Here is a 13,567-nt window from a genome sequence, read left to right on the forward strand (position 1 = left end):
TTAAATGAGATTTTTTTACGATGTTTTTGAGATCGTTGTTTATTGCTAGAAAATAATATAAAAGTAATTTATTTGCTATTCGTAATTGGTATTAAAAAATGAATAAAATTAAAGGAAAAGTATTTCTCGAAGAGCAAGTTCTATGTAAGTAAATTACGTATCTTTAATGTCACGTTTAATCGCAGCAAGGCGAATATCAAAAATAAAAAAAAAAAAAAAATAACAGTTTTCGGATTTTCGGATGATTTTTCGGACTATAAATTTATTTGTTCGAATTAAAATATTAATTAAATTGAAAAATCAAAATGATGTTTCGTTTTCGTTCGAATTCGATATCTTGTTCCATCTAATAAACGGAGGAAATTCAATTACATGTATCATATCTATTAATCGATTTAATATTTTTCATAAATTGTCAACGCAAATTGTGTAAAAGATTTTTTATGTATGATTCTTGACGAATAGTGTAATCAATTTAAGCATAATTGTTCGGATAAAAATACGTAAAATTTGATTTTGTGAAATTTTTTATTAACTAGATTTTGAAGATTGTAAGGAAAAAGTAATAAGGAAGAGATTTGTAATGTAATTTTTCACATTGAAAAGTTTGAAAAAAATTAAGACACATTGAGGAATAATAAATTGAATTCAAATCAGATATTAAAAAATATTTGTAATAATATAAAGTTCTTCAAAATTCTTCAATATTGTTACGAAATTACAGACAAATATAAAGTAGATGATAATTATAAAAGATTAGAGAGGTGGGAAATATTAAAGGAAGGAAAAACAATAATACATTTGTATAATAATATAATAATTTAATGAAATAAAATTTATCAAATTATAACAATGTTTAGGAAAACAGTAATATTAAATATTATAAAAGTCTAGTCTAGTCTTTCGATAGGAGACAACGAATTATAATCATTTCATAGATGTGCGATAAAATTATTTGCGCATGAAAATTTAAAAAAAAAAAAAGAGTTTCGAAAAATTATTGACCGATTATAGAATAAAGTATGGTCGATGATATTTCTTAGACTCTTCTACATTGAGGTTTGGTCCTGGTATTTCTGCACACTGCCTTTTTACGGTTACGAATGTGATGGCGAAGATAAGCACGATGTGCAGGTGTGTAGAAATTTCTCTTGCTTCTTCGATAATATCGCGAATTCCCTACTGAAAGATCGTTCATGGGACTAAATAGAACTGCAACAAATATATTACGGATACTTGAAATTATATTGATGTTCGATCGTCGATTAGACGAATACAAGTTACTTCGAAATTTTGAGCAAAGATGTTTCGAAATAATTTCGAAACCAAATAACTAAAAATGAATATTACGAAATTACTGCACCCCAAGTATTATTTTCGGCGTAATCGTATTTAAAAATCACCTCCTTGTCATTTTCGTAGATGCACTTGCCAAATTGCCATGCAACCTCGCATCCATCCGTAGCTGTCACTAAAAATCGATAAAAATCATCAATCGATGTAATCGCGATAGACAAGAATAATTAATTGTTATTCTATCGATTGGCACGACGAATTACGAATACGTAAATATACTTGCCTTCCTTCTTGCACGTTTCAAGTACGCTCTCCACGCGTGGAATGTATTCATCTAGTAACATCATACGAGCATTCTTCAGGAAAAAGTCCCACAGAATAACGTCGTTCTTCATCTAGGAACAAACGTTCTCGTTAATTCTTCCGAGAGTGAGAGAAGAAAAGATATTTGAAAATATTCGTTTACCGCTTTAGTTGATATCATGATGCATTTCATGTAGCACATTAGCCTCTCGTCCTTTGGAAATTCGCCTCTGAATTGGCCGTCTAAAAGCTCTATGCGAAAAAAAAGTAAATGAAATTTTCGAGGAAGAAAAATTCGTCGGATCGTTGAACAAAGTGAACAATTTTATCGCGAAAGCGTAGCCCATCGATTTCGCACGAATCATAAATTTGCAACATTTTTCTCTATTCAACTACTCGAAAGAAGAAATTTCATAGAAGCGAATGCGAAACACCGAATAATTACATAACGATCGAACGATTCTAATCCTTTGAAACATCGATCGAGAAAAGTACCTTTGGGAGTATCGTTCTTCTTGCTGCAACCTTTCCTCAGATTCTTGAAAGTTTTCTTCAGTTCCTCGATGGTCATCTTTTTCTGCAGAAGAAAAAAAGGAAAAAAGTCAAAAGTGCAGGATGCACGTACGCTCGAAGGCCAATTATATACGAAGAATCGATGGATCGACTTACGCTCACGGTATCCTCGATCGCTAATAGGATCAGGAGCACCAACGTAACCAGCAGGGAGACGCTGAGCTTCATTCCGTTTCTTTCTTTCTTTTAAACGTGTCTAACTTGGCGATAAAAACGCGACGAAATCGAGCAGCGATTGTTCCCCATAGATAGAGCGTGGCACGCTTGTGCGCACCCTGTTTTATAGTCCGTTATCGTGGCGGTAGGAGAAGGAAGAATTATTCGTATTTTGTGGGTGTTGCTCGAGTCTCGAGCCGAACATTAACTCGATTAATAATTAACGTGTTACCTCCACTTTCCGTCCACGATCTTGAGAGGTTAAAGTTGTGCCGGAAAGGGAGGAGTAACGTTACCACGTGACTCGAATTGCGTCTTCGATACGCAAATAATTATAAAGTATTAGATACACAAAATATTCGTCGACACGGAACTCGCGTTAACATCGAATCCTCGTATCTCGAGAACCTTTGCCGTATTTGGTAAGCGACTTTTCGATACGATATTCGTTTTTCTAGATCTCTATCTTTCGAGGCTTTCCTTTCTTCTTCTTTCGTCTTTTCGTTTCCTCGAAAATAGACGATCGATGACAAGTTTCTGAAAATCAGTTCTGCATCTACGAGTGTCTCGTTTTCGATATAAATATACCGAATATGAATAAATTGTAAATTGAATTAAACGGGATTCAAGTTGAATTAAACAAGGTTAAATTTCGTTAAATTTGCATTTCATCGCGAAGAGTAATATAATACGTAAAATCGAGCATGTCCATGAATAGCGGAGAAAGTTCGCGTTATGATATCGCGGATCGTTGAAAAAGGAGCACGCAGATGTCGAGATGTGGGTGAAGGAAGGCTGGTATTGCGCGATCGGATTCCATCGTCGGTTGTTACTTCGATCCGATGTCATCATCTCACGAAATTTTTCTCGTTTACACGTGCACGTATTTTTAGTAGGCGGGACAACGCGTTTCTGCATATCGTTTTATCTCCTCGATTATAACCACTCTCAATGTAACCTGTGAGATGATTTCTCTCTCCCCCCGTAAACATCGATCATAAAAGATACGAAAGAATATAACGTGAGAACACTCGATTCGATCCGATTCGAACGATAAAGGGAAACGATTCGATGTCTGGATCTTTATAGACGTCGCGCGACCAATCGACGATCGCGTGCGCGTAAAACTAGCTTTTTTTAGCGTGTGCGAAGAATAGAGGGCAGAAGAATGCGGAAAGCGAATAAAAGGGAAGGAGGCGAAGTGGAAACAGTGGCAACAATGTTACGAATTGTGGAAAGGGAAAGACCTGTTAGAGAATCGCGAGGCATGAGAATAACGTGACCTCTGCGACGCCACCCTAATTAAATGGCTTTAATTACCGGTAATAACTGCGTTTCAAGGTGGATGTTATGTAACGAACAGTATCGTCGATAAGAAACACTATCGCTTTGTCCAACGACCAATTCGACTCTTCTCTCTTTAAGCTTTGCTTTAAACAAAAAAAAAAGAAAGAGAGAAAGAAAAGATCGAATCGTATGTAGTTAAAAATATTTCAGAATTTTTTTCCTATCGGAAGAGAAGAGCGATCGACGAGATACTCTTATTCTCTGATCTGAGCTTAAATTAAGAAAAATATCGCCTCCTTCGTTCGAATAAAATCTCTACGTCGTAGACATTCGGTGACAATGCGTCACATTGTTGCAACAACATCACCACCAAAAAAACATGCGATAAACGAAGCAAACGCTTTCGAAACGCAGAATCACGAATCGATAGCCCCGTGACATCGCGTAATAAATTAATCGCGTACTCTTTCCCGATCAAACACTGCCCTTTGTAATGCTAATTACTTTTCGATTAAATTCTCCCGAGTTCCAAACTTGGCTCAATTAGTTTTCAATCGATGATGCGATTCGAAAATTTTTGAAAAAGAACATTTCGAACAAACTGTTCAAATCTTCTCTCCTAAAAATGTCACAAGAATGAAATTTGTTTTTCGTCTCTATTTATTCACAGTTGAAATATTTGACGACCGAGATAAAAACTGCTCGAACGTTGAATAATTCTTTCCCTTGAAAAATGGTTAAACTATTTTATCACGAAATAAATGATACGTTATATGGATAATTTTATTCGATACGTATTATCGTTCAATCTAGTTGGATCTAGTTTATCTTTTTATCGAACTGCAAAGATCGTACCACCGATCGTTAATCGAGACGATAGTTGACGAGAAGTTTTCGAATGGGTTGGACGGCGTGTTTGCATCAGGGGGCGAAAAAGGTCGAGCTTCGAGATATCGCTCCTCTTCCGGCACACGATGTGACTCACAAACTTGTTTCCCCTCTATCACGAGTCGAACGTTTAATCTACCGATCCTTGTTACGGCATTAGCAGACCGAAAGAATGACTCGCGTTACCGGTTCGAGTTATTATCGTTTCGATCCTCGAAGAAATTTTTGCTCTTAATAAGGAAATTTCTCTTCTTCGATTGACGATTTTAGCGAAAATAATTGGTAAATAGGAAAATAATTCAAGCAGCGATGTTACTTGAAATTTTTCAAGGGTTCGTTGACAAATCGTAAAGTTCAGCAGTTTGGTAGACCACTAACCGGTGATTTAGAGCCGTTGAAACGATCTTGGAGAAATTTTCAGTATCAGCGTTTTCTCGCTAACTCGAGATTTAGGATCCTTGAAACCTTGATTTTCAAGGATCAGCGATTCCTTCGAGTCATCGATATAAAATATCCTACAACACGATTGGACCATTGATCCAACAATATCCTTTATCATTCTCTTAACTTCCTCTCAAATTTGCCTTGAATCTAAACCTTGATTAAAAATTTTCCTTCCTGCGAATTGAAAAATTCCAAATTTACATTTGCGTGTATTTCGATAGATTTTCTTTTTTAAAAACGTCTCCGGCAATCGAAAAAAAAAGAAGAAGAAGAAGAAGAAGAAGAAACTAATCTGGAAATGAAAATGGCTTCGCGATATCGTTGTCTACTATTTTCTCGTGCGCTGACACACACGCGGAACAGACCTAATCGTATCCGTTTCCTGCGAGTTTCGAGCGAGCCACGTCCATTTGACGATAAACAAACAGAAATCGTTGCTCTCGAAATAATCTTTGCCGCGGAGGCGCGATTCCCCCTCTTCCTCGACCGATTTTTTTCCACCACCAATCCGTATATTTTCCTATCAAACAAACTGCACTTGGAATTTGTTTCGTACCGAAGCCCAATCACTCGAAAACTTTCACGCTTACGAATTATACGCGTGTGGCCGCGTGTGTGCCCGTTTAACAAATTATGTAACGCCTCGTTTCGTTTCGAAACGAGTCCAAACGCGTGGAAAATACGGATGGAAATGGCGGAACGTTACCGGTTACACGCGAATACGTAAATACGCCGCGTATTCGAAATCATTTTCGGCAACAAAGGGAACCATAACGTCTCTAATTTTATTTATTCGCAAAGTATTTTTGTTTTTTTTTTTCTCTTTCACGAAGTCGAAGTTACGCGAAAGAGAGAAACACGTAACTTTTAACGAGACAAAAAGATGGATTATGTCGATATTATGTCGAGCGTAAAATTTTCATTTCGAGAATTCAATCGATGGATATTAACAGAGAGCATCTGTTAACAAAGATAATTGCGTTTCTGTACCCGACACGTTGAACGAACGAAAGTTTATACGCAACGATTCTTTTCCTAATCGATCACTGGAAAAATCCGAGCACCCATTTATACCGAATTATTTTCGATGGAGGGAGTCTGATCGGTTTATCTCCAGTCCGCGGAATCACGCTTAATTCGAATAAAGGGGATAAAAGAGAACAAAGATGACTCGTAATGAAGCTCGACACCCGCCGATTAGCGAGGATCGTTTTTTAATTTAATTACTTTCGAATGCGTAATTGTATTACACGATCATCGACCGGCTTTTACATTTTCTCGATCGAGTTTTCGATTTTATTTATCCTACTAGAGAGCGCACACTAGATTACCTTTCTTTTGGAGCAATTGGGTAGTATTGAGTAGAGAGAAAAAAATTTATCGATCGATTTAAATTCTTGATCAAAATTTTTTTTATCGTCGAAGATGCTAGTCGAGTCGAAAGTTTTTCGACAAAAGTAATTTTCATCAGTGGTTCCATTACGCAATACTAATATTAGCCGCAGGTGATTCGAAGATTTTTATTTCATCGGTAGAATTTACGTAACGATAATGGGATTGCGTAATAAAACATTCGAACCGATATATAATTAGCCGTAGACAATGGTGGAATTAATGATAGTGGTGTTTCTTCGTTTTATTAATTATCCAGCAACGATTCTTCTCCGCCACGCGATTACGTGTAATTAAAAATCTCGATAATCTTGATATTCTTTTCTTTCTCAAACATATATTATAGGGGGGAAAAAACGATTTTTATCTACGATTCAAAAAAATACAATTTCATATCACGATCCTTAACTCAGTTAGTTTCTCGCTTTCGTAAACGTGAATCTCGTAAAGAGAATTTTATCGCAACTCTTCTTCCCCTCCCTCACGACTTCTCTCCTTATTCCACGCCTCGAACCTCGGCGAACCTCGTTTATTAATAAACATCCCAAGCTCGATTTGTTCCTTTTTTTTTAATGACCACCAGTGTCCGTGAGAGTGTACGAAACGTACACTCGGTATATTTTAACTGCATGATTCAGCGGCCAGCGAAACGCGAGTCTCTCTCTCTCTCTCTCTCTCTTTCCACCGCTATCTCTCTCCTGTATTTTTGATGCTCCTCCACGCAGCAGCCTGTCCGCTCGAGAATCTCGCGGCAAGGTGACGCGAGAAAACTTGCCTGCGAAATTTTGCACCGCCGCTTCCTCTTTCGGCTTACGTACATTCGAGAAGAGACCGTACATTTTTTCTCCGCTTACATCTCTCTTTCGACCGTAATTTTACGATATAATAATCGGGACAAAGCGTATCCGTGTATTCCATTCCAGTGAGACAAAGCGAAATAATTTCCCTTTGCCCTTACGTTTTTATCGTTATCGTGATATCATCGTCGTCATAATTTGCATCATTCCATACGTATTCCACGTACATTCTCATTTACGAGAGAGAGAGAGAGTTTAACGAAATAAATTAAAATTAACGAATTATTAGTATTCGAGTAGAATATAGACACACGAGGCTCGTGAAAGTAGAGAGATTTTAAGGGCAGCGTTGTCAGCGCCGCTGTCTGCACTGCAGGCAAATACTTTGGTGGTGGTGGTGGTGGTGATGATGAAGAGGAGGTTGATGGCGATGATGATGTGCATGTGAATACCGCGAGCCCAGTGGTGCCGGGCTCTTTCTCCGTGGTCGTCGTCGTCTTCTTCCGCAGCATCTCGTCCAATTTCGAGACAAGATTCGCGCCATTTTTCTTTTCTTTCCTCTCCTCTCGGTGATTTTCGTTCGAATCGTATAATTTGTACGATTGTTTGAACTCGTTTCGCTACTTCGAATATCCATTTGGAAAATATTTAATCGCATTGGGATCGACGTTGGAAGGGAATTACACCATAACGAATCGAAAAGGAGAAGAAAATATGAATGGACAACGCAATGAAAAAGAAAAGAGAAGATTTTTAATCCCCTGATCGAATCGAGAAACGAGAGATCTTTGAATTCCACGTAATTTGTCCACGCGTTGTTAAAAACGAGCGATCGTTCTTGTTCGATCAATTCGCGAAAGAGAAAAGAGAAAACTCGCGAAAGAGAAGAGAGAACTTGTTCTTTACGAGAGAAAGAAAAAATCGATCCGCGAAAACAAATGACGAGAAATTAAACGAGAAGGATGGGAGGGAGGGAGGCAGAAGGAGGAAAGAAATATTTTGAATTTTGAATCGTGATCGTGTTTACGTTGCAAAGGCGGGCCACCTGAGCGTTTCGAGGGCAAGGACTGAGGTTCAGTGTCTCGGTGACCGTGCTTGGGCCAAGTCGACGACCACGTCGCCGCGCCACCGGTCGTCTTTCCCTTAAAACCGTCCCGTCTTTTCTAATCTTTCTTCTCTCTCCTTTTCTTTCTTTTTCCTTCCTTCCTTCCTCTTCTCCCTCCCCTCCTTCCTTTTCTTTTTCTATCTAACTTGTGCGCCGACGCGTGTCTTCGTGTTCCGTTGCAGATTTTTTTTCGAGAAGCTGTTACGCGGCTCAACTCGTCGGTATTGGTGCGTGACACGTGTCGGGTAAGTGGAGCATTTTCTTTTTCTTCGTTTGATAAATTTTTCCCGCAATATACCCCGGAAAAATATTGGATATTGGAGAATAAAAAACATGTCGTAACGCACAGTTTGTTGGGAAAGAAAATTTCTATTTCTATTTCGTTGTATTACTTTACAAGCATGAATTGAATTGAATGCGTGAATATCCTCAATTTAATATTACATACGCGTATATATATCTTTTTTTCGTATTTATTTATCGCTTTATATGCGCGTAATAAACGAAGATTAATATTATAATTTGCGACGATAGTAAGCGCGCGATCGGGCTAGTAAACAAAACTTGGTTATCTACGAGGGACGACAACGTAGGCGAAATGATAATATCGGGACGCGTAAACATCGGCCATTCGTAAAACGAGATATTATCGAAACCGAAATTCTCACGGGACGCAAATTCTCTCTCGTCGTATTTAAAATTCGTCGCTCAATTTTCTCCCCCCCTCCCCTTTGACAAGGCCAACAACGATCCCGTGACGATCATTTTCTCGTTACACGCGTGGATAAAATATACCTGGAAGGGAATGAAGAGGAACGATGATTATTCGTTCGACGCGGTGCCATCGATTCGAGATGTCTTTTCTCTTTTTTCTTTTCTTTCTTTCTTTTATTTTATTTTCTGAGCCGTGGTGAGCAAGAGAACGATCGATTGAACAGGAACCACGGTCGATGCGTGCACGGAATGCCTTGGTTTCGTTCCTCGAAAAAGAGACGCTGTCGATATCCAGTCGATTTTCGAGCATTTTTGAATTGGACGATCGTGATTCGTATTATTTATAATACGCCACGAGTTTCCACCGCGTTCCAATCGCGTTGATTGCCAGGAATCGGTCGCAGCATCGGAAACGCTTAGATCGATTTAACGATAGATAAATGCACGTGTGACGAGAAACGAAACTCGATGTTTTTTTCTCTACTACTTTTAATTCTATTATACAATTTCTTCCCCGGTTGAATTCTTTTTTTTTTTTTTTTTTTGAAATCAACGATACGGTGCTTCTTTTTTTTTCTGTTTTTTGAATCACCCAGTGTATAAACATAATGAAAAGGGAGCGCGTGTTTCAAATGTGTATTCAGGCTTGTTGCTCGCTAACTTATCGTTTCACACACCAACACTCGTCTGCCTACTTAGCTTCGTCTGTCTCTTAGCCTCTCTTAACTGCTTCCCCTCTCGCCTGCCACGATAAAGAAACCGCATTGCTTCAATTTAGTTGTTGCACGGTTAACATCTCGTTTCGTTAATAGTCATTTACATCGCAACACTCGCGTGTACCATTCGTTATCGAGTTAGTCCTTCGAAACGATCGAATCTCGTGTTAATATTTTATTTATAAAATTACATTAAAAAAAAAAAAAGAAAAATAACTTATCTAATTTTAAAGATTACTTTTTCTCGAGCGTGGTGATGAGTATTTTACAGTAGAACGTGTATTCGTTTCTTTTTCGTTGCTCGACAATCGAAACGTTTCCCAATCCTTTTTTTTTTTTTTTTTTTTAAGAATGACATTTGTATGCAATTTTTCACGTGAAAGGTATTAAAGGAAGAAATTTCTTTTTCCAACGAGAGAAGAAGAAGAAGAAGAAGACGCGTGTCAAGGTTCGTTTCTATCGAGGATCATACGGGTGTATGCGGGTCGAACCGTTCGACCAATTTACGCTAATTCATACCGTCCTTCGTCGCGTATCAAATCTCAAAGGAACAAGAAGAAATATTCAAAATGGAGGAATTATTTTTAACCTCGAAAGAGGATTGAAAAAGAGAAAAAAAAATCGTTCCAAACAATCGATCTTCCGTAAAATATAATTTTCGACGATACGATAAATGCATCCTCGTATTTTGCACAGAGTCGAGACGAAGATTCTAATAACTTGGGACAACGATTGGATAAATCTCGTTCGTCCTTCCTTCCTTCCTTCCTTCCTTCCTTCCTTCCAAGTGAATTTTTGAACGGTGATGCCACTCGTTGCGACGGTATTTTTTCCCTTTTTACCATAGTCGCGATCAAGAAAGATGCGTATCGCGAGTTTTATCCAAGTTTCTCGTCGAAGAAGGGAGGGATATAACGTTTCCATTTTTATACTCGCTCGCCTCAACGGAGGGACTCGTATTTTCGACGCGTAAGTGTATTGACTCGCCCGTCTTGACGTCCCGGACAAAATGGAGCAATTTTCTACAGGATTCGATAAAAATTTGACAAAGTGAATCGGATCGAGATCGGATCCCTCTCTTTCTCTTACGAGCGAAAAAGTATGGATTCGTTATCTCATTGGGAAGGGAAAAATGATTACAAATCTAATTGGAGTTAAAATTGACCAAAGAGACGAGGGAATCGAGGAAAGCGAAAAATCAATCGTGCCACCCTCCTTTTCTCTCTCTCTCTCTCTTCGTTAATATTCATCGTCGAAACTCATTTACCAAACACGTCAGAGTTCTCCGCGCTCGTCACCTCCTCCGAAATCAAAAGAAAAGGAGAAGGGGGATTGCCGTCTGGGTGTGGATTCGTTTTCAACGACGGGGGACGGGGGATTTAATAATAAAGTCTGTGTGGAGCAGGTGTCATTGGCGAGAAACGTGAAAAGTGGTAGGAAAAGTGGGAGGAGGTTTTTCTGGAAAGCGAAACGTATCCTCGGTTGGACGAACGAAGCTCGACACCGATGTCAATGGAACCGTCGATCAATCCTCGGACGTAATCTCGACATTTTTGCCTCGTTGCGCAAGTACGGATAAGTACGAATAAGAAGAGGATTATTCGATGCGCTTTGCGTCGTTGTAAACGAAACACGTTTTCGAGGCGTATCCAACAATTTTGAATTATCGATGATGAAATTATGAAGTTATCGGATCGATCGATAACGCTCGTAAAATGATGGTCACATCGATGATGCGAATGGATTATTAACGTTCGATAAACAGAGCGTGAAATTTCACAAATGGAGTTTCCCTGTATTTCTAATCCCAACCGTGGTGATCGATTCGATCTTATGGGATAATCGGCGATCTACCATTCACTGGTGAAAAGAAGTCTCGTAGAACGGGGCAACAAGGATCCTTCGTTATCCCCACTTTAGATGCTTTATTTACAGCTACGTAGTAATGAAACAGCTATAACTCGAATATTGAAAATCGTAAAAATTATTTTCATTTACGAAGTTGTTACGTAAAGGATAATCTAAGAGTGAAATATTTTCGAAACTGTCTATGTACGCGTCTAGCTTATGTAGCTATCTTAACTACTCGAAAATTACGAATCGTAATTAACCTAGTATCGATGAGAGATTAAAAAAAAGTTTTGCATCGATAGAAGAATCCTTAGAATTCTCTATCGTGCATCGAGATTTGGATACGATCGTTTTGTATCCAGTGACACGATAGGAAGAGAAAAACGCACGGATGAAAATATTAATTTCCTTTCAAATCGGGGCTGCGTTCCTTTCACCGATGAATCGTTTTAAGAAAGAAAGGAAATTGGTTCGCGAGAGGAAATTTTATCGTCTTTATTTCAATCGTCGAACATCCGTGCACGCTTTCGATAGATCGATGAATAATGATCTATCGATCATCTCTATTCGGAAGTTGTTGTGAATTATTCATCCTTTTTCCTTGCGCAAAACACGTTGGTGTTACATCGAACGCGTCCATCATAGCCTTTCTTATAACCGTCTGATGTCATCGGCGTGGATCGTTTAGACGATTTCGCAAGTCGATTTTAATCGAGACCAATCAGGGCAATAACTGTGAAGCTACCAATGGACGATTACTTCGAAACGTTTCATGGGAGCGCGTTCGAATTACGAGAAAATTACGGGATAATTAATCCAGACGATTAATTAAACATTTTTCTTATCCGAATAACAATCCAAATAAAATATTTCGAGTGGAAATGGAATATGAAAAGTTTTTCCGATCCCTCGTGTAAAAATCTCGCGGGTTAGTTAAAATTTTCTATCTTATTTTTTTATCTTCTTCCCTCTTCTTCCCCGTGTCATCCCCGAGAATACGAGAAAAACGTTGATGAAAAAAAAAGGTTGGTTTGCATCCCAATGGGGCTTAAAGCGAGCAATGAATATCGATGGCTTGATTAAAGCCGCGGAATTTCGGCGAAATTATGAATTTTCGATGTGACGCCGCTCGTAAATTAATGTCCACGTGCGGACGCGCAGGGATCGAGCAGGGCGAGTGGAATCATAAAAAAAAAAAAAAAAAAAGGCGGATTGATATTACAGGACAACTCCCCGAAGATAAATTCGGATCCCCTGGGATGTGATCGATTACCAGGGGAGGATTGATGGTAAACGCTTGATGGTTATCGACAAATCGGTTCAAATCCCACTTTCTCGAAAATGTATCGTAAATTCGGAATTTTCACCTCGATCGAACACTTTTTTTAAAGAAAAAAGAAAAAAAGAGAAAAAATTTGTCCGGAAATTCTTTGTTCTTTCGACTCGACTCGATTACATATCCAGGAAGCTCGATCGTTTAAAAAATCGTTGCGATCGAAGTATTCGCAATATCGCGGATGACCGAGATATTTCTTCGATCGAAGCGAAGGGAAAGGTAGCGAAGGGAATATAATATTCCCTTAATCGCATTTTGACCGATATAACCCTCGATATCTATAAACGGTATGCGGTATAATTTACCGCATTGTTGGCAACGTTTTCACGGAAGAATTTGCTTTCGTTGTTGTCAGCCAGCCCTCTCCCCTCGTACTCGATTCACCATGAAGTGTGGTGAATTGAATTTAGAGGCCGAAAAGCTCAGTCAAGGAGCATCGAGCGGCTATGGATAAAGGTAAATCGCGTTAAACGCGAATTTACAATAAATCCTAACCCGCGTAGGGGGGGAGCTTGAGAACGCGGAAAATTCAATTTCACGCGAATTTTAGCCGAGAAGAGGTTTGTACGAGTCGGGAATTTTGTTCGTTCGGACGCTTTTCTTTATTTCTCGAAATTTATCTCGAATCTTTCTTCGATTCCAGCATCCACCGTGAGGAACGTGGATCACGTTCGACGAAAAGACAGCAGCATTTCCGCGAAAAAAAGCA

At 38.8% G+C, this 13,567-nt stretch overlaps 2 protein-coding genes across 5 annotated transcripts in view; one reads left to right on the forward strand and one right to left on the reverse strand.

The window, feature by feature from the left end:
* spri (Src homology 2 domain-containing protein sprint) overlaps positions 1–13,567 on the forward strand; it is a 118,969-nt gene that overhangs the window by 16,752 nt on the left and 88,650 nt on the right. Inside the window, exon 1 of one of the 4 annotated variants that reach the window (XM_086904756.1) lies at positions 8,325–8,486. The exons of 2 other annotated variants lie outside the window; for them this stretch is intronic. The gene's annotated coding sequence lies outside the window, so the exon portion shown is untranslated. Of the gene's footprint in view, positions 1–8,324; positions 8,487–13,567 lie in introns of those variants that run through there. One more of the 4 variants, XM_086904776.1, reaches the window with a different exon arrangement.
* Positions 801–3,452, reverse strand: Obp6 (odorant binding protein 6). The gene is made up of 6 exons (XM_003690355.4): positions 2,269–3,452; positions 2,095–2,176; positions 1,763–1,851; positions 1,580–1,691; positions 1,364–1,471; positions 801–1,212 (listed from the first exon to the last, which is right to left on the reverse strand). The coding sequence occupies exons 1-6, from the start codon at positions 2,338–2,340 to the stop codon at positions 1,040–1,042; spliced, it is 636 nt and encodes a 211-aa protein (XP_003690403.2). The 5' UTR covers positions 2,341–3,452; the 3' UTR covers positions 801–1,039.

Source organism: Apis florea, unplaced genomic scaffold (assembly GCF_048593485.1).
Source record: "Apis florea isolate Af1SG1 unplaced genomic scaffold, ASM4859348v1 contig_1615_pilon, whole genome shotgun sequence".
In the NCBI taxonomy this organism is placed as follows: domain Eukaryota; kingdom Metazoa; phylum Arthropoda; class Insecta; order Hymenoptera; family Apidae; genus Apis; species Apis florea.

Coding starts and splice junctions, on each gene's coding strand:
- Obp6 (XM_003690355.4), bottom strand. CDS start 2,340: ATGAAGCTCAGCGTCTCCCTGCTGGTTACGTTGGTGCTCCTGATCCTA. Junction 1,852..2,094: donor GAAGAACGATACTCCCAAAG/GTACTTTTCTCG, acceptor TTTTTCGCATAG/AGCTTTTAGACGGCCAATTC. Junction 1,472..1,579: donor TGAAACGTGCAAGAAGGAAG/GCAAGTATATTT, acceptor ATCGATTTTTAG/TGACAGCTACGGATGGATGC.